General features: G+C 59.3%; 4 protein-coding genes across 4 annotated transcripts in view; 2 read left to right on the top strand and 2 right to left on the bottom strand.

Annotated features, from left to right (window-relative positions):
• VOLCADRAFT_88550 (nitrogen assimilation regulatory protein) overlaps window positions 1–4,034 on the top strand; it is a gene marked incomplete at both ends in the record, with an annotated part of 7,787 nt that extends 3,753 nt beyond the window's left edge. The window contains 9 exons of the mRNA XM_002948274.1: window positions 226–280; window positions 526–727; window positions 1,062–1,316; window positions 1,752–1,894; window positions 2,289–2,403; window positions 2,709–2,972; window positions 3,051–3,184; window positions 3,737–3,817; window positions 3,897–4,034. Coding sequence (XP_002948320.1) covers window positions 226–280; window positions 526–727; window positions 1,062–1,316; window positions 1,752–1,894; window positions 2,289–2,403; window positions 2,709–2,972; window positions 3,051–3,184; window positions 3,737–3,817; window positions 3,897–4,034 — 1,387 coding nt within the window. The remainder of the gene's footprint in view (window positions 1–225; window positions 281–525; window positions 728–1,061; window positions 1,317–1,751; window positions 1,895–2,288; window positions 2,404–2,708; window positions 2,973–3,050; window positions 3,185–3,736; window positions 3,818–3,896) is intronic.
• A 2,171-nt stretch (window positions 4,035–6,205) lies between these two features.
• VOLCADRAFT_116761 (uncharacterized protein) lies at window positions 6,206–8,049 on the top strand (the record flags this gene model as incomplete). The annotated part of the gene is made up of 5 exons (XM_002948273.1): window positions 6,206–6,341; window positions 6,477–6,757; window positions 6,821–6,992; window positions 7,778–7,896; window positions 7,936–8,049. 5 exons carry the CDS (start codon window positions 6,206–6,208, stop codon window positions 8,047–8,049), a joined length of 822 nt encoding a protein of 273 aa, XP_002948319.1.
• Window positions 8,050–10,756: 2,707 nt separating this feature from the next.
• On the bottom strand, window positions 10,757–16,770 carry VOLCADRAFT_103803 (uncharacterized protein; the record flags this gene model as incomplete). The annotated part of the gene is made up of 10 exons (XM_002948137.1): window positions 10,757–11,056; window positions 11,165–11,376; window positions 11,601–11,697; window positions 12,088–13,551; window positions 13,750–14,227; window positions 14,647–14,812; window positions 14,995–15,136; window positions 15,612–15,686; window positions 16,214–16,358; window positions 16,703–16,770. 10 exons carry the CDS (start codon window positions 16,768–16,770, stop codon window positions 10,757–10,759), a joined length of 3,147 nt encoding a protein of 1,048 aa, XP_002948183.1.
• A 3,005-nt stretch (window positions 16,771–19,775) lies between these two features.
• VOLCADRAFT_88547 (uncharacterized protein) overlaps window positions 19,776–20,321 on the bottom strand; it is a gene marked incomplete at both ends in the record, with an annotated part of 3,719 nt that continues 3,173 nt past the window's right edge. Inside the window, one exon of the mRNA XM_002948136.1 lies at window positions 19,776–20,239. Coding sequence (XP_002948182.1) covers window positions 19,776–20,239 — 464 coding nt within the window. The remainder of the gene's footprint in view (window positions 20,240–20,321) is intronic.

Below are 20,321 nucleotides of genomic sequence, written 5' to 3'. Positions count from 1 at the left end.
TCCAGCCCCTGATCCCCCTACCCCCCCCCCACACCACACTAAATCATATCAGGTCGCACCACGTCTAGTAGTCCCCTGGACGAGTCTGGCGCTGCCCTCCGTGAGGTGACCCTGACCCGCAGCAACCCTGCTGGCTGTACCCCGCTGCCACTCCCGTGGCGTGTCCGGCGGCACGCCTCCTTGTGTATTTCCCCTGCACCTCACCTCTTTTCCCCCCCGACTCAGGTTCACGGCCATTGTGTACCCCATCATTGTGGCGCTGCTGCTGTGGGGGCCCCAGGTACGAGGGGGGAGTACGGGTGTGTGTGTGTATGTGGGTGGGGAAGAGGTGCGGGTGTGGGGCGATGGTTTGGGACGTGCCCCCGCCGGGGCCACTCGTTCCCCCTTCACCACTCGACCAACCCATCAGCTCCCCCCCGGCCCCGCGGGGCCTCCTGATCGCCATGTGGTGGCCGCGCGCCCTCATCCACCCCCCCCTGCCCCCCCCCCTGCCCCCTCCCTCCCCTTTCCCCTCCCCACCACAAGGACCGACTCCACAACCCTGCTCTGGCTGTGTTTTGGGACTATTGGTGGCCGCTGGTGTTCATGTCGTTCCCGTTGCTGGGCCGGGTGTGGTGCGCGGTGTGCCCCTTCATGATCTTCGGGGAGCTGGCGCAGAGGTGGAGGACCGAGAGCAGCCCGGGGAGAGGGGGAGCGGCCAAACTGCTCAAGTGGCCGCGGGACGCGGGTGGGTTGTCACATCACATATATGCACAAGGCGAAAGGACTTACTGTCAAGTGACGGCCCCCAAGTGCTGAAGCTACTGTAGGAGCCTCAAGTGGTGTGTAGCCCACTGGCAGAGGGGAGCACCGGAATCACAAAAGTCCGTTACCTTACCGACATGTGTGATGTGAGTTGTTCTCGTTGTTGTTGGGTACCCCCCGGGTAAGGTAGGGGGGCTTGGTGAAGGTAAGGGTCCGCCGGTTGACGTGGGGCCTTTGCACTTTCTGACGTTGGTGTGGACGTGAGGCTTTGGCAACACCCTTACCCTCACCCTCACCCTCACCCTCACGCTCCTCAGCCGAGCGCTACGGGCCCCCCTTTCTGTTCTCCCTCTTCGCCGCCATCCTGGTGTGGGAGGAGGTGTGGGACCTGCCGCACACCGCCGCGCTGTCCGGCTGGCTGCTGCTGCTAATCACGGCGGGCGCGGTGGTGTGCTCGCTGGTGTTCGAGAGGCGGCTGTGGTGCCGCTACCTGTGCCCCATAGGCGGCATGAACGGGCTGATGGCCAAGTTGTCGGTGACGGAGGTTCGAGCTCGGCAGGGCGTGTGCTCGGGTGAGTGGCAGGGTGCTGGTGGCTGGGTGTTGTTGAGAGGCTTTTATTATTTGTTATGAAGGAGCGTGCGGCTACCTTCTCAAAAGCAAGGAGCAATAGCGGCAGCACAGCACAGCACCGTAGGGGTTGAGGGGCTGAGCGGGTGAGGGGGCAGTGGGTCCCCCGGGGGTGGGATGGGGGGGTTGCTGCTGTGGGTTGGGGCCCGACATCGTCGTCTTGTGGACGTGTGGGGTGTAGCGATATGTGTGGAGCGCGGGTGTCTGGGGAGGTATGGGGATTTAAGCGGGATTAGGGCGCTATGCGGCTGTAGCCAAGGCGGTGGTGGACTGGTAGCTATGATATACATGGGGGGGATGTGTTGTGTGCCGCGGCCGTTGTGGATCCTCTCCTCCCCCCCCCCACACACACACGCCCCTACCGATTCGGTGCTCCCAGGCGAGTGCAACACGTACCACTGCTACAAGGGCGGCTGCTCCACTCTCCCTGACGGCTTGGAGAGCCCTGGCTGCCCCCTGTACAGCCACCCGGCACAGCTAACCGACAACCGCAACTGCGTCAACTGCATGGAGTGCCTCAAGGTGGGGACTGCGGGGTCTGCACCTTCCTGAGGGGCCCAGCGCGAGGGAGGGAGGGAGGGAAGGGGGGGGGGGAGGGAGGGGGAGTATGTCAACATCGGTTCACCCCCGAAGGGTGTTTCCAAAATGGGACTGCAGCCACAGCCATTCGTCGGCAAACCCTACAAGAAACCGCGTACGGCTAACAGAAATAAGTCAACTGTCAACCACTTGTCAGGTCAAGTGGTCGATAGTGGTCGGCATTCGTACATCTGTTCCTGGAATGAGTGTGTAATGATGAGTCGATAATCCACCCCGCCGTGGGGCCAGTGGCCCTAGGGTCACTTTTCCTCTCTCACACCTGCGGGCAGCAGATGCCTGCGACTGCTTGATGGCCCCCGCTCCCCCGTTCCCTCAGGCCTGCCCCCATGGCTCTGTGGAGTTCCGGTTGCGGCTGCCCGGCAGCGACCTGTGGAGCGGTCACTCGGCCTCAACGAGCGAGGTGGCCCTCATGTTCATGTTGCTTGGATCGGGTGGGAGTGAAGGGGGGGAGGAGGGGAGGAGGGGAGGAGGGGGAAAATACCTGTGTATCCGTGTGCAGATGCGGGCAGAGAGATGGGGAGGGTTGCGGAGCTATGTACGAAACAAAGGGCTGCAAACCTTCCTGGCTCCTTCCTCGGCCTCGGCAAGATTGCTCTTTGGTTCGCTCCGGTGGTACTGCACGGTGCGGTACCGGGTACTGCTCTCCTGCCTGCAGCATGACACCACCACCACCACCACCACCACCACCACCACCACCACCACCACCCACATCGTCGTCCCCACGCCATCACCGCAGTCTTTTTGCACCACCTCGACGGACTGGCAGCGCAGCTGGGAATAGATCCTGCGGCAGCAGGTCTGACGGCCGTAACACCGCAGCACATCGGCGCATCCATTGTCGTACTGGCGGCACCAGGTCTGACGGCCTGGGGCGCCGACACCGCCGCCAGGCGCAACCCCGGCGGTGGCGCCGCCGCCGTCACGTTCCTCTCCAACTTAGCGGCGCAGGTTACAAACCACGGACGTACGGCTAATGCCGCCAGCAAGAGCAACAGCGGCGGTGAGGCGCCGGCATCGCCGATGGCCGCCGCGGTGGCGGCCGGTGTTGATGTTGGCAAACCCGTCGCCATCACTGCAGGGCCGGTGGCACCGACGCTGCCACAACCTGCACAGTTCCTTGCCCTGTCGTACGGCTACCTGCCGCTGCTGTGGTCCGCCACTTTGAGCCACTACCTCCATCCCCTGCTGGCGGAGGGTGGGAGACTCCTCCCGGTGGGGTGGGGTACTTGGGGTGGGGGTGGGGGTGGGGGCGGACTGGTCCCGGGCGTAGAGCCGTCCGGGGGGAAGGCGCTCCGGGAGGAACGGACGGGAAAGAGAAGGGTACGGGGGCCGTGAGCAGGAGCCGACTGGGGGCTGCCTAGCGAGTGCGAGCGGTGCTAAGGGGGGAGGGGGTTAGACGAACCACGGCGCGAGTGAAGCAGATACCAGAAATAGATAGACGGATAGTCCAGGAGAAGACAAATGCTGCATTTCAGGAATATTTATCGACCAGTGATGACTTGATTGGTAATCTTGGCGGTGATGTGGCCATAGCTGGGTTGCGAAACGAGTTACTAGCTGCTGGTGCGTCCAAAGTCCAAAGAATGCAGGCGAAAAAGTTGGTCAGCGGCGGCGGCAGATAAACAAGGAATGCACCTGGCGAAGTGCCGCTGAAGGGAACCAGCAGGTGTGGGGGGGTAAGTAGGCGTTAGACCGGGTCACCTGGAATAAACCGCGTGTGTATCTGTGTGTCTAACCCCGGGCTCTCCTCCCCGGCCCCTGCAGATCAGCGCCGCCATGTTCGGATGGGAGGATGCCCCGCTTCCTGTGGCGGTGGCGGACCCGGCGGTCATATCCTTCCTGCAGGTGAGGGCGGGTGAGGGCGGGGACCCATACATGTATATGCCTCTTTCACGTATCTCTGTATGTATGGCCATGGTCGCAGGGCACTCTGCTGCTCTTTGGTGCAGCTACCAGCGCCATCCTGAGTCGCAAGCTGGCAGCTGCACCCTGGGCCTCCTTCGCCCCTCAGCTGGCCCTCATCACCGCCTTCACTGCCGAGCTGTGGGTGCTCATCCTGTAGTCCTTGAGGCTAGACTTAGTTTGTGGCACCACTCAACCACCCACGGGATACGGAACTACTGCCGACTGTCATATGCTGCTGTGTGGTACAGTGGCAGAATAATCGGCTCTTCATCCCGACTTGGGACTGCTGCCAAGGAGAATGCTGACAGACAACTGATAGACAGGCAGGCTGACTGACATATGGACATATAGACATGTTTGATGTGTTAGGTCAGTGTTGATGTGGGCTTCACTCCTGCCAGCAGTGAGCCGGGCTGTTGTCTGCAGCAGGTGGGTAGGTAGGTAGGTAGGTAGGTAGGTAGGAAGGTAGGGAGGTTGGTGAACTCAGAGACAGGAGGCAGACATCTGGAATTCTTTCGGTCTGTGGGAGGAGGTAGTGGGCAGTGGGTGAGTGATGGGTAGGTAGGCAGGTGGGGAGCAAAGTGGAATGGAGTGTTGTGTGGAATACTGGGTGAGGACAGTGCAGCCCGGACCAGTAATGGCTGGTCCCGAGGAGCAGGTGTGTGTGTCACGGTGGTACTGACCGTTGCTTCGGTCACTCGGCACGGATTCGTTGAAATGGTGTTCGTTGTGCACCTACAAGCAAGCGTGACAGCACCACCACATGCCCCTCCTGGGGGCCGCGGGGGTGTACACCAGCGGCTGGTGCACCGGAGCTCTCTGCTCATGGATAGGAGGCCGTGAGGCGAGTGTTGTACGAGTGTCGTACTGGTAGGTAGAAAACGTGTTCTTGAAGCCATGTACAGTCATGTACAGCGGCACCAGCTGTGGTGACACCAGTGCTGAAATACCCGGACAGACAGGGTGGTCTTCACCTGGAGAAAACATGGAGCAAAGTGGCAGCATCTGCCCTGCATTCATTTATCTTTATGCTTTATAGCTTTTAAACAATGTTGTGCTGGTATGTGCTATCTGTATTTTTTGTGCCTTGAAAAGTATTTGTATTTTTCATATTAAGATGATGGGTGTACGGCAGGTCCTGAAGGTTCCTGCGGTTGATCGGGAAGAGGACCGCTAAGGCGTGTGATGGTTGCACCCGCCGGCCCATAGGGCCCCCGGTGTGCATGTACTCGGTTGCGGCTCCCTGCGTACGACCAGGAAAGCCCCTCGTCGGGGTACAGCGGCCACGTCATCATCCGTTGTCCAGTTCCATGCTGCGTAGTTTGCTACAAAGAATGGAATCACTTCATCGTCGCTTGTGAGTACACGATTTTTAAAAACTGCTTCCCTAACTGTGACTGTTCCATTGGGCGGACATGTCGCCATGAACGCAGATGCCGATGGGTTGACATTCTCTTCTCCCGCCATGAATGTAGTTTGGTTTTTTGGCTTGCAGGAGGTCTGAGCGGGATTGTGAGTCGGCCGAGTTGTATGGATGAGATATATTGCATGAGGTAAAGCTTAAAGGGAGGGGGTCCCTAAGCCGCCCTTTGGCTACGGAGCCTGTGCGTTGACGCGCTGCCGGTACCATGGACTGGTTTCAGCAAGTTGTGAGGAAGAGCTCTTGCCAATTTCCACGCTTGGGTGCGCAGCAGGTACTTCGCGCAACGGCGCAACCATGGGTTGGGGCGTTCTCAAGGAAGAGGCCACAAGTAATGCAACAACTATTACTTGTTCCAAGCAGCCCTGGAACAAATCTGCACCTGCAACAAATAGTTGCATTACAGGGCTGCTTGCGAAGGTACCGACCCAAGGGGCGGAACTGCTCGTCTCGGTTTGGGAACCGTACAACGTAGTGTAACTGGACTTGAGGTCAATCAACTGTAAATTTGTTTTGCACTGTTTTTCTAAAATAACGAAGGTTAGGAATCCGCTGTTGAGAAAAAGCATACGCAGTACTGTACGCACAATACGTTGTTGTATCATAACCCCTACCACAAACAGATATGATATTAGGGCGGCATAGCACCATCAACGTTGAGCTGGAAGGAGCTCATGGTTTTATTTGAGTGCTTGGAAAGCCATTCACCAAGCGTTTCTACGTGCCAACTCGCTTTCCTTTGCCTTTTGTAAAGAGGCGTGCCTTATTACTTACCTTAGATGCGAATTTTCTGGTTGGCCTTTGCGTAACAAGGAGCGAAATCTAATCGTCACAGCAGGGGCGGGGCGGGGCTTGTCCTCCGCAGCCACCGCCCCGCTTGTAAGGCTCTTAGGGTTGCTCCAGTGAACATGGCCTCTCTAGAAGAGCTCCTCTCCAACATCAACTCAGGCGCAGTGGATGTCACAGTCTCCGATGCCGTCAAACGCCAGCCCCGCAAGCCTAAAGCGCCGACCGACTTTTCGAAGCGGCTGCGCGGCCAGGCTGGTGCGGTCAATAACGCGCAAGCTCCCAAGACCGCAGCTGAAAAGCGTGGCGCGTCCGCCCGCGCAACACCACCGCCGGCCACCTCAACCGCGGCCTCTCCCCCACCTCCGAGCCGCGTAACCCCACCTCCCCCAGCGGCGACTCCGGCAGCGGTAGCTACCGCCGCCGCCGGAGGCGGCATCGCCGCCGCAGGCGGCGGCGGCCCACCGCCCCTCGCCCCCGACGCCCCGCTCACTATGCGGCTCAAGCGTGTATTGGACCTGCTTCGCCTCAACCGCGACGCACACACCTTCGCCGACATTCGCACCAAACTCCATGTCGACCTCTCCGTCGATTCAGAGCTGCTCGACCAGCTCTCGTCCCACAGCCACGTCACGTACGACACCATACACCACACGCTGCGGTACCGGCCAAAGGTACCCGGCATCAACAACGCCACAGATCTCCTCCACTACCTACGGCGCCACACCACCGTGGAGGGCGCCTCCAGTGCCGTACCCATGACGGGGGTGCGTGTAGCCGACATTGCGGATGCCTACCTGGCTATCATGGATGACATCAAGCGCCTGCAGGCGGAGGGCTCCGTGTACGTTTTCGGCAACACGACCGCCAGCGGTGATGTCGTTTACGCGGTGCAAAATATGAACATCGGTGGGTGGGGCGGCGGCGGCGGCGGCGGGGTGACTCGCTCGGTCCGTCTGTCGGGCGGTGGGATGGGTTACATTTGCCTGGCTGGCTTGGGGTGGGGCATGTTGCTACGTTGGTACGGGACGCGCTGCGAGGGCTGGATGGTGGCTCACGGGTGGGGGGGAAGGCTGGTGTAACTGCGGGGTCCTATTATCCCGCCGGGGGCCGCGCACTCGTCACCCGAGCGCTCCTGGTCCCCTTTTCTTCATACTCTCCCCAATCTCCCACCGACCAAGTCGTGCGGTGCCACTTGTCTGTCTTCTGTCTCTTCGGCCATGTACCGCCAACGTAGCTGCAAAGTCCCGTAAAGCTCCGAAACCCGCGCACTTGGCCCGCTTCGGCGGGCTGCTGCTCTATCCCCACGCATGCACAACAACGGCCCATGGCCCTGCTGCGCCATTCAGCTGAGTGGAGGGATCCATGGCCCCTGCTACCCTGTCCGAAACAACGCACCTCGCGGCTCCTCTTCCTCTGCATACGCGCACACACGCGCCGACACGCCACACACACACCCAAACATTCAAATAATCGGAGCAGGTTTTAGGCATTCTACAATACCTGCAAAAGCTAGCATAACGCCATCAGCAATTAGGAATGCAGATGAATGTAAGTGATCTGCTTTTCACACACACACACAAACACACACATACACACAAACACACACATACACACACATACACACACATACACACACATACACACACACACGCAACAGCACGCTGTCCCACGGAACGTGGGCCCCCCGATAGGTCCCGTGAGTGAGTCCGTCGTGGAGATGTTCCACAACACCCGGCTGCCAGTGGACATTGTGGAGCTGCAGTGGCGCGCGAGGGACCTGGGCCTCAAGTCAGCGCTGGCGACCAGGCCGGTGCGCAACAAGGGCGATGGCGCCACTGCGGCGGACAAGAAGAAGAAGAAGCGGCGCAAGGTGGAGCGCAAATTCAACGTCGACAAGGCCACCAATGCGCATATGCGGGAGCTGTTCGAGGGGGCACAGCCCACAAATATCGATACCCGGTAGCGCTGTCAGAAGCCCCTAATCGGGGGTTGGTTGTGATGGCGGTGGATACGATATGCGAGAGGGTGTGATGATGATACGGGAGGAGAGGAGGTGCGGTATATGGATCTGTAGATGTTTGTGTGTGTGTGGGGGGGGGAGAAGGTGTTATCGGGACGACATGGCTTGGGAAGAGACGCAGATTTCAGTTATGGTGGTACAAGGAAGCTTGCCTACAATGAATGGTGGTGTTTCCGTGGCCATAAATGCTTTTGTTGGGATCATGTTGTCCCGACCTGGACATGTAGACGAATCTGAAGGGGGGAGGGCAAGGCGGGGCAGGGCCGGGAAACCTCGCACGGTGCACTGCCCATGCAAGCAACCAGTCTTGCTTAGACTGTCCGGTATCCGCATCAACTCACGACGCTTATTGTAAAAATGGAAAGCTTGTGTGTTGTGCAAGCTAATTCCTTCCAGGCGGCGCTGTAGTGCAGCTATTTGGTCAAGGGTCCCACGCATCCATCTCTTTCACTGCACCACCCGCTGCTCCCGCTCGCGCTGCACAGCAACTGAGTCGTCGTAGCCGCCATCCAACTACTTTCCTACTGCCCACTGCCCTGGCAAGTCTTCGTGAGCCCTAGGCTGTCCGTGGGTTGGTGGTCCTGGTGGGGGGTAGATTATCGGGTTGTTTCCGTAGTTGGCCAACTACCCTTTTTAGTTGGCCAACCACCTTCCTGGTGGGCCCCTTGTGTGGTCTCCCCTTAGCGGAAGGGGTGCGGCACAGGGAAGTGAGCTGGGTGCTGTCCGGGCCGTGGTGGGGGGCTCGAGGCCTTACGGGGTTCCTCTTGGGGCACCCGAGACTGTGCTGAGAAGGACTGGAACCACTGGATCGAAAGAACTTGACAGATGGTCCCACTCAGAACAGTATCTGCCTGCCTGCCTGCCTGCAAGTCAAGTCAAGATCCTAGGCATCCCAGGTCCTCTAGTCTCTCTAGACGCGACGTACCACTGCATTGCACTGCTGTGTTAATTGACCCGTTATGCGGCGGCCCCAGACTGGTCTCCCCACAATTGTGCATTGTCACCTATCGGATGGAATGTACCGTCGTATGTACGGTCCACCGAGCCGAGCCGTCCGGGCCACGTAAATGGGCTTCTATTCCAGCACATTGTCGTGCTTTGCGGGTCAATGCGAATTCTCATGTACAGCTGCAAAGCTGCCTGGCGATCATGATATTAACATCCTTAGCAAACGACTTCGACGCTTCGAGGTGTGTCAAAAAGCTGTCTCAGCTCACTCTCCAGTCAGATTGTAAGGCTGCGGTGCAGCCGCAGGTACTAAGGACAGCTGCCAGAACTGCTCAATTAGTCCGAGTTCACAAGTCTTGGTGCTTGCATCGTCGCTTTCAGTTGACCACTCTGTACTAGGCTGTCCCTTAGGGTCGAGGAAGGCAGGTCAGGCCGCTGGGCCGGTTTGGGATGTGTGCGTGCTAGATAGGTTGCGTGGAGTCGTACACAGTGCTCTTGCCCAGGAATTGGGGTTGTTTGCTCTCCGTTGATTGACTGTTGTTTTGTTGCCTGTTGTGGACACGTGCGCAGATTTATTACATAGTGGGTGCGAAGGCAGCAGGGCTAAGGATTACATTCTTAAGACCGCAATGGCCGCCTTGGGAGTATCAGACCCATGGGTCACACGCGGGATTTAATAGTGAGCCGCAAGTGGGCTTTCCAGTCGTGTCGCGAGTCGGTCTCGGTGCTGTTGAGATGATAATGTGTCTGTACAGTCAGTCCATCAGCCGGTGCACCCAGTGATTCCCACCCGGGCGGCCGCCTTCGCTGTAACCTAAGCAACGCCGGACCTGACGGCTAATCGGCGGCTAGGGGTGGGTGTTGGAGTGTGTGGTTGCAATGGCCTGTTGGCATGATATAAGTCAACCCGCCTTCCGCGGTTCCAAAGTGAGGAAGCAGCTGCCCATTGCAGGTTGGCACGGGCTCCGGGATTGATGTCATTACCTGACTATGTGCGGATGATTAACAACAGGAAAGGTCAAAATTGAAGAGATGAGCGTGTGCCAGGATAAAACATCACTCATATGTGCATACATACGCAAAGGCATATACACACATTTATGTATGGATTCATGTAAGTCTGTATGTGGCCCCGACACGTCCCGGATTCCACCACTGCCACTTGGATGGACGGGACAGGGCGCGGGCTAATCCTGTACAGGAATAGCAGCGATACCGGATATACTCCACTGCATGGTCCTCTACATAATCCACTGCTATGCTGCTCTTATATCTGTCGTTCCGGACTACTAAAAAAAGACTACTACAGGCTACTGCGAAGGCACCAGCAGTAATCAACGACACAAGGATCCCATGACCGACGGTCGAACACATGCATGACCTTGCATGTGCATGTGCATGTGCATGTGTTACTCTTCCGTGTCGGATAGGGTGATGGAGTCCCCTCTGCCGCCTGTCCTAAATGCCGTCAACTGTACAACAAGGCTGCTAATCTGCAGCGCCATCTAAATATCCAGGTCCGAACATTCATGAGACTCGATCATGTAGTACACCGCTGTAGGCTCCCAAGCTGCCAAACCCTGCGTCAATCCTAACCTAGGTCCTAACCTGCCTGTTCTGCAAGGGTATACTCAAAATTCTCCTTCCTGTCCTGCATGGCTGGCCAGACAGCTGCCTACACCGCGGACCCTACCCCAACCCATCACCGCATGTTGGGTAGTCGTACAAAGCCGTACAGCCAATAATTAGCCGCCGCCACGGCCGCAATCAATCCAAAGGTCAGGAACTGCTGCCCCGGGGAGTGCAGCCCCAGCGACACCGCCCACAAGAGGCCCCCTAGTGCCGGACCAACGCCGCGAACGAGCGCCGCCAGGGTCTGGCCCACCCCGTTGACCGGCCCCAGCTGCTCGGGGGCTGGGGCGGCGTTCACTGCGATGATGGAGCCCGTGAAGGCGCTGCACTGGGCAAAGGCCTTGACCACCATGGCCAGGTACAGAAACACCTGTAGCCGGGGGCAGCAGAGGAGGAGGGGGCGGAGGGGTCACGTGCGAGGAGAGCGGGGAAAAGCGGCGGGGCGAGCAGGCGCAGGTGGGTGAGCTACACGACATACCTGTGCAAACGCCACACTGGCGGTCCACAGGTCCGCCACCAGGGGTATCATGAGACACGCCACCACACTCGCCAGCAAACCCACACGGGTCAGGCGCAGCGTGCCCACATGACGCTGAAGAGGGGGATAGCCGTACAGGCTGTACGGCATAAGTACGGCGCCGAAGAACATGAGTGGTGGCGCGATCTGCTCTTCACGCAAGCCCAGACCGCCTGGAGCCGCAACAACATCGTTCCAGGAAAGGCAAGACATCCGGGGGTTGGTGGCGGGGCGGGGAGGAGAATGGGAGAGGAGGACCGAGCGAGATGGAGGGGGGGAGGAAGGGAAACTGCGTGGGCATGTGTGTGTGTGTGTAACCTGCGCATTCACCAAACCACACGGCCAGGCGCCCTGCATCATCATCATCATCATCATTTTCATCGCAACAGCACCTTACCCGACGACCTGGGCGCTGATGCGAATATGGGAAACAGCTCATCAATGGCGCAGAATATGAGTGCGGTGGCTCCGTACCCCAGGACGGTTAGGAGAACCTGGAGCAGGGCGATGTGAAGGGGGTTAGCGGGGGAGATGCAGGGAGGGGGAAAACAGCCTAGTACAACCAAGGCTAAACACACGACGCACTCCTGCTCGGTTTCCCCCCTCCCCCCGTGATAGAAAGCATGCACGTGACTGGTTCCGTACGATGGCGGTGGATCCGTACGACAGTATGGGACGCTTAATGGATTGGTAGGACCGGGAGCATCACGTCATCTAGGCGTGAGGTCCGTTGCTGCAGCTAGGCTGTGTTGGGTCGTGCACACACCCCGGAGGTACCAGTGCCACACCCCGTCTGGGCTTATTGGCGCCCTCATAACAGCAACTGTATGGCTCAGTTTCTAACCATAAAAACTACCAACCAATCAACCAACCAATCAACCAACCTGGGGGTAACGGTACCAGGGCAATAGCCGCTTCGGCCCATCCTGCTCCTCCACTGCCACCACCACCACCTGCTGCTGCTGCTGCTGGTGCCCCTTCTGCTGCTCCCCGTTCTCCGGGTAGCCCACAGGGGCGTCATCACCTCCTTCAGGCGGCTCATCGGGCCTTATGGACTGCTTGCTAGGCACTGGCGGGACGAGCCTACCGTTCCCGTCACCACCACCGCCCCCCTCATCCCCAGTCCTCAAGCGCGCTGCAACTCCCTGCAGTAGACTCTCATGATCCTCCGGCAGTGCGGCAAGAGAGCAGCCAACACCACCGTTACCTCGACCACTACCTCCATCTCCGGTTTGGCTTCCTCGCGGCCGCTCGCAGGGCTCCGTACCGCCGCCGCCACCGCTACCTGCGACAGCCCTCCCTGGACAGCTGGCAACCTCCGTCTCTGGGGAAGTGCTCAGAGGGGCGTTCCGTCTGAGGCACATCCCGTCATGTGTCAGTCCTGGCTCCTCCGAAACCTGACACTGCGACTGCAACTGCCTGGAAGCGGAGGTTGGACAGGCGGCAGTGAGCAAGGAATCAGCGGCATCTGCCACTGGAGGTTGGGGCGGTTGGAGCGGTTGCAGTGACTGGGGCGGGGGTTGTGGCACCACGGGATGGCAGTTGACGGCGGTCGGGTCATCCGCCGGTGTCAGGTCGCCGGGGGCGCCACCCGGGCCGCAGGGGCCCCCATGACTCCGTCGAGCCGCCGTGGGGCTGTCCACATGCCTAGCGCCCCTAGCGCCCCTATCGCCTCCGCAGCAGGAACTTCGACGACTGCCACCGCCGCCACCGCGGCTGCAGCCGCCTTGCATCTCGACAGCACCGGCGGAGCCAGCGGCAACAGTAGCAGCAGTAGCATCCTCGGTAGCTCTAGGAGCAGTAGCAGTAAGAGCAGCAGGAGCCGAGGTGGCGGCAGGGCGATAGAGCGGAGACTCCCCCGCGGTTTCGGAGCAACAGGGTTCGGACCGTCTCCCAGAGGACTTCCTTGCAAACGGGTTGATGCCGATGTAGGTGCGGGATGCCAGGCGCAGTACCGCCTGCAGCCGCAACTGGGGTGGTGTACGGCTGACGTCGCTATCGCTATCGGCGTCGGCGTCGGCGTCGGCGACACGGTGACGGTGGTGGCCATGATTGCGATCGAGGTGCTGGTGGTAACGGTAGAGCTGCTGCCGATGGTGGTGAGTTTCACCATTAGTGTCATCATCACCACCACCACCACCACCGCCGCCATCACCGCACGATAATATGTCCGCTGCTGTTGCTGTGGGGCCGGAGACGTGAAGCGAGTTGGCGGGTGGTTGCGGTCCGGGTGGGTGTGTGGGTTCCGCCATTAGGCGGGACTGCCGACCCGGCGGGTCCCGGACTCCGATCCCGACAGAGTCCGAGTCGGAGTTCGAATCGGATGTGGCTGTGATGATGTGGCGGTGCTGCTGACGGTGGTGAGGAGGAGGGTGAGGAGGAGGATGCGTTGGGAAGGGACGAAGGGAGGAGGAGAAGTGGGCGGCGGAGGTGTGAGGGAGGAGGTCATCAGATCGCGGGGCAGTCCGGGGCAGCAGCCCGGCCCGCTCAGCCGCCCGGTCTGCTGTCTCCCTCTCCATCTCCTCCGCCTCCGTTGCCGCTGTCACCGTCCCAATCGCCACCAAGGATGCCGTCTCACAGAACTCGACGTCGCGAACCGCCACCGCCCCTTCCTGCGGCTGCACCCGCTGCCGCCACCACTGCCACCTCCACGCCTTAACACCGCCCCGGAGGCCACCGCTGTCAACAGCAGCACTGCAGCCACCACCGCACTTCAAAAGCAGCTTGCGCCGGGGACCGCGTGTATCCTTGCCCGCTTCGAAACCAGTGTCCGAGCACCTGGAAACCAAATCTGACTCTGATTCATATTCCGAATCCGTATCCGGTTGCGCACCCGGCTGTTGCCGGTGTTTCAGCCATCTTCGGCGCGCACGCTGCCGTCGCCTCTCCCTCCTCTTCCTCATCGCCGCCAGCAGTCCCCTCTCCCTCAGGCTCGGGGACAGGGTCTCCTCCAGGAGGAACACGGAGAGCAGCAGGGCCGCCAGGATGGTGAGACTGCCAACCGTACAGGCCAGGAAGTACGGCCTGGCGGGGCCACAGTCGCAGCGGGCCAGAGCGGGCGGGGCGGGTTACTGTGGTATTGCGGTATGGAGGGCAGTTCAGGCGGGCGGCCGAGGGCCGAGGGTTCAGGGAGTGTGTGGCCCTTAGCCGCACAAACCTTGCCATGCAACCTTCAAGTGTTGCTCTTCCCGTAGAAGGTATTTCGAGGTTGCCGGTACCAACAGCCAGGCCGGGGCTGTGGCTCGGGCTAGGAGAAGGTCATGAGCCCGGCGGGGCCCCCAGCCCTTTCTTCCCGTGGCCTTCACTATCTCCCACTTCCCATCCCAGCCAGCCACTCGGATTGGACTTGGGTCCGCTTGTTGTCCGGGGGGCCTTGTTTGCCTCGTCAAGCCCCACCTGCGCCCTCGCAACCCCAGCTTCACACCCGCCTGCCGGCCCCTCACCTAGCTCGTAGCAGCTGCCCCTCCTCGCACAGCGGCAGGTGGGGCAGTCTGCTGCACGGCCGCGAGAAGGCCCCCCCCAGAGCCGGACCCGCAATGCAGCCCAGGCCCCAGGCCAGACTCATGTAGCCGAAGAACTTCCCCTGAAGCAACACATCCGTGGACTCGCCTGCGGGTTGGGGTCGTACAGCGCGTGGTAGCACGCACACCGTGTGTGGTGGCTGGCGGGTCGTGGGTGAGGGGCAGGTGTCGAATGAGGCTAGGTCAGGTTTTTGGTACCCCGTTTTTCCGATCACAGTCCCAATCCGTGACCCCGATCTCTATGTTTGTTTCGTTGACGAGACCTCTCACCGATCATGCACTTCCAGGACCCCAAGATGCCGTTCAGGAAGCCTCCAAAGGCCCTGGCGGCCAGCGCGGTGCCGTAGCTGCCGGACAGCCCGAACCACAGGATGCTGACGAAGGACACCGCGTTGCCGATGATTATGACTGGCTGAGACGGAGGGGAAGACGGGTGAAGAGGGGGACAGAGACAGAGAGGAAGGTGACATCGCTGTAACACACACATTTCAGGAGAAGCATGTACTTCTGGACCGCCAGCATATGACGCACATGCATGCAGGGGCTTTCTGCCGGGCTTCGGGAGGATCCGACTATGAAGAGGGGGATGCGATGGTAGCGGATGACCAGCAGCTGAAGTTGGCGAACCTGATCCACAATACCATCCAGCTAAGAAGGGTCTCAAACAGCACACACGCACATGCACATGTTCAAAGGGCCTCCTTTATATCAGCTTCTACCAGCCGCTCGCTTTGGGCACAGGAGCGCGAAAAACAGGGCCCCCTCCAAACATGCGGTGCAGGAGTTGAGCCATACCGGAAAGACCCTAAGGATGTGAGGTATGGGGATTGACAACATACGGAAGGTACGACATGTACGATAAAAAAACATATCACCGTCATCCGTACCTTGCGGCCGATATAGTTTGACGCGCAACCCCATGCATAGGCTGTCAGGAAGGATGAGAAGGAGAAAATGCCCGCCTGGTCATTAGGGGGATAGCGGTCATTAGGTGGCAATGGCGATCGGGGCGACGGATGGGCGGATGGGCAATAATTTTAACAACCTCAGAAAAGGCTTGTGAACCCGAAACGGCAACGGCAGAACTGTAACGGCTGAACAAGCCAGGTAAATATAGGTTCCGGGGACATGGATGCAATACCGCAATGCTCTTCAGCTCCCGTCATCCAGTACGAGGGACGGAGGCCCCCTCCTTACGGGGGAAGGAGGCCTCTTTCGGCTTCCTCTGCTTGTTCGCAACAGCGGCCTCTCCTCCCTCGCCCCACTTCCCACATCCTGGCCAGAGGGACAGCACCCAGGGTCGAACCGAGCTGGTTTTTGAGGATGCACCCTCCCCCTTGTTTATGTTTACCCGTGCCGTACCGCTGGCCAGCACCCAGGGCGGTGCAATGCATTAAGACCTGTAGGAGATAACTTTAAATAGAGGAGGGCAGGAGGCCATGTCCCTGGTCCTTGCGTCCGAAGGGAGACGGGGAAGGGGCGTCCTCACCAGCAGGCCAGTCAAGCGGCCCACCACCTGCTCGTCAACCTCCTCCTCGCGCCCACCGTGCCTGGCGGCCCGGAAATCGCGAACCATGAAGACGCCGATCGTGAAGGGAGTCGTAAGCATGACGGCCTGGCTGAAGTTGGCAGAGCTGGGAGCCAGGTGGGGGGGACATGAGGAAGAGAGCAGCGCACAGAGGGAATGAGACGAGCGGGAGGGAGAGTTTAAGGGTTGGAGGGTAGCTCCGGTTTCAGACAGCTGTCATGGGCATCTGGCTGAAGAGAAGGTGGCGCACAGCGTGACGTGATAATAACGCTTGCCCGATTCGAGTTGGGCAACCATTAGAACTCCACCCGTGCCATAAGTAGATGGTGCAAATAAAACCGCAAATCATGACAAGTGATGTCATTTCTATGGGATACGTCCATCATATCGAGGCTAGCGATGCTCATCTGTCAATGCCTTCCGCGAATGGCGTCAAGCATTGTAACCCACCTCAAACTCAATACTTGCTGCCATGGGAGCTTCTCCCTATACATTTTCTCCTGATAAGCTGTTGCCATTTTGGCGCGCACTGAGTTAACACAATATTAACTGCTCACCACACTTTCCGGTTCCTCCCATATAAACCACGTTGAGTTGCTTTACAGCTATTACGTTTGTACATAATTACCAAAGGCAAACCACGCGACATCAGTCAATCCATGACTCATCATAAGAAATTGGTCCCCGCGAAACCAGTCGGAACTGTGCAACGGAAGGACAGTACGGATGGAAGAATAGGTCATGCCAAGTGCGTTATTTATGCTCCAAACACACTAACCGTGTCGCCTACTGATACGATATCCTATACCTCCTAAGACTGCTTGACCGAAGTGTGCGACAATTGGTGGCAGTAGCGGCACCGCAGCTCAAGGCACCATTACAAGCGTTCGCTCGAAGGGCACAGGTTAACTGCAAATTGGAGCTATCTTGGTTAACTGCAAATTGGAGCTATCTTCAGCAGGACAATTCTTGTGGACTTCATTTTGACAACTACAGCTAACGTGCATTTACATGCATTTGTGCCCGCCGCGGTGCTGCAGGTTAGGGGCAATCGGCCCGGTATTTGGTATTGCACAGCTGCGGGTCGCTTACACAAGCTACGGAATGAGCGGTGATAGAAACCGACCGTAGCACAAAAACCACGACTCGTCGCGAACGATAGTCAAAGATAAAATTACCCTCATAACATCGAGTCCATTATCGAGAGCTCATTGGCACAGTCCTCGCCTGCCTGCCTGTCCCTCTGACCCCGCCCTCGCGAGTACCTTGCCGCTGCATCGTACATTCCGTTGGAGCTCACGTGCTTTCCCCCAGCTGCCGCCGCACCTTCTCACCTCATCCCCTCCGTCAAAGACCTCGCAACCCGCGTGTCAAATGCGAAAACATGTTTCAAGTTACAAGTTCCGCGCGAATGCGGGGGCCCCTCCGTTAAAGCCCGCGGGGAGTGGGCCTATGGTCGGACAAACATTTGAGTGCCGCCTGAAGCTGCTTTCTTGTACCCCTCCCTCCCCTTCCCTCCCCCCTCCCTTTCCTCCCTTCCTCACGGCTCCGACGCCTCTAACCACCACCTCCTCTGCCCCCTCCCCCTCTCCCCCCCCAGTTAATATCCACAGCGTGCCTCATCAAAACCCTGCTCATCCCGACATCCGAGCCCCAAACGGGAAAAAGCACACAAGGCACGAGTCCACCAACTCGCTAGGGGCCACCAACCCGCCCTCCCCCGCACGTGATGCAGCCAGCAGCACATCTAATTCCATCAAGCCAACCGGCTCTGCAGGCTCCCAACCGACTCAGCAATGTAAAGCTCCCACCACCCTTCGGGCGGCGTCACGCCGTGCTTTCACACAGGCCTGTTGGGGGTGCGACATCCACAAAGCCAAGACACACAGACACACACGCATACGGCGACATGGCCGCAAAACCCATACCATCGCAAAGCCAGGTCACGCCACGGCATGCCACCCAGGCACTGTCATCCACCGCAGGCCAATGTACCGCCACACTGCTCCTCAACGATACCAGCTGCAGTACAAAGCCACCGCATCCGCACACGGCACGCAGGCTGCAAGGCCAGACACTTCCCCACCCCCCCACCCTCCAACGAGCTGACCCCGTGAAGCCCAGCGTCATCCTGTAGCACCAGCAGCAGCAGCTCCTGCAGCGGCATGGGGACTCAAGAAGAAGGCAGGTAAGGCGAGCACGCACAGAGCCAGCCTGCTGCACCGCCTCCCGCAGGAAGGGAGCACAGCGCTCATGGCCCCGGGCCGGGATTGGGTGGGTGGGTAAGGTGGGCCCCATCCCGAGCCCCCAAGAACTTGAGGGTTTGCATCGTCCACGTCCCGCGGGCATGTATGTATGTATGTATGTATGTATGTATGTATGTATGTATGTATGTATGTATGTATGTATGTATGTATGTATGTATGTATGTATGTATGTATGTATGTATGCATGCATGCGTCTCTGTATGCGATTCGCCAGACCTGCCAGGTCGGCCGCTTCCCCATACATACGAGATGGGAGGTGGGGATGTGCGAATTCTTTCTTACATTGGAGAAGACACACCGCTCATTCCGCAGCTTGCACCCCCTCCCCCCCACCACCCCACCACCACCCCGTTCATCACCACTGCCAATGGGACTCCGCACCAGCGGCAGCAGCACTTAAGAACATATCCGGGTTGGCAACCACCACCACCACCCCCATCACCACCACCACCCCACAAACAACTCATGTATATCCAACAAAACACCACGGCAAGGACATGTCAACGCGGAGTAGCTCCCACCACCTAAACACAGCACCAGGAGTGGCCCGCCGCCCGGGTGCGCAGCTCTAAAGCACAGACAGATACGTCCCGAAGACCCACCAGGCATGGCTCACGTCCCGGCGCCACCATGCCTTCAGACACAACCTTGGCAGGATATCAGCACACGCGCACTCATGGCCAAATTAGGCTACCCGGAAAAATGCGGAGCTCCGAACCCAGGAAGGCGAGCACACTGCAACACGTCCGGCTGTCTGCTGCTCACGCAGGATGTCATTCTCCCCGTCATCGTCAACGCCTCAACCATCGCGACCCCTGCTCCCCTGCCCTGCCCCTGCTGCTGCAAGGAGATGTTTTGCATCCCCCGCCCATATCCTACAAAATGATAGCCAACCTGCGAATATGCGATACTTAAATCAGGTGCAATGATCACTAACCCCTGCCGGGTCCCGGCCCCCCGCCAATGAACCTTCCGGAGAAACCCTTTCCACCACCGAGTGCCGCACGTATGTCCGTACAGCGTAGTGCAGTACATTAAAGAGTACGACATCTCTGCAGTACTACGACCCTATCATCCACTGCAGCTGTTCCTCGAATGAATTAACATTAATGAGAGAGGGGGTTCCGGACTCCTCTTCATGCCCATCCTCCTCTATTCAGCCTCTCGCCATTGCTACTGCTATTGCTGCTGCTGCCGCGCGCGCGCGCGCGTGTGTGTGTGTGTGTGTCTCGACGATTTTGCAGATGTTCAGCTGCTCAATTCTCCTCCCCGACAGTTCCCTCGCTCTGCTCCATGATCACGTCCATACCGCCCTCCAGGCCGTCGCCCAGGCCCCGTACCGGGCTGATGCTTCGCCGCCCGGGCGCCGCCGAGGTGGGCCGAGCCGAGGTGGGGCGTGCGGAAGTGGGGCGACCCGCTCTACTACTTGGTCTCGGAGCCAAGCCCAGGCCCAAACCCAACGGCTGCTCCATCGGTGGCGCTCCGTGCTCATCACCCCAATCCGAGATGCCGCTCGCGTCGTACTGTCCAGATAAGATTTGCCCATGGCTGCCGTACTGCACGGACGAATGGGAGCTGAACCGATCGGAGCCGCGGCTCCCGAAAGTGGAGGTGCCGTGCAGCGCCGTCAACGCGTCGTCGCCTTCTGGCCGACTGAAATGAGGAGGTTGCAGCGGCGGCGGCGGCGGCGGCGGGCCCTCCTCCGGGGCCGCGGCAACGTCTGCCGCCGGGGCCCCCGCGCCCAGATCCAAGCCCACACTCCGCCCCGTGCCGTCGACTTCCTCGATCCGCACGGCGGTGTG

Source organism: Volvox carteri (genome assembly GCF_000143455.1).
Source record: "Volvox carteri f. nagariensis unplaced genomic scaffold VOLCAscaffold_9, whole genome shotgun sequence".
Lineage (NCBI taxonomy): Eukaryota > Viridiplantae > Chlorophyta > Chlorophyceae > Chlamydomonadales > Volvocaceae > Volvox > Volvox carteri.
Note: the sequence above shows the minus strand (reverse complement) of the source record. Positions and strands in the feature narration are given on the sequence as shown.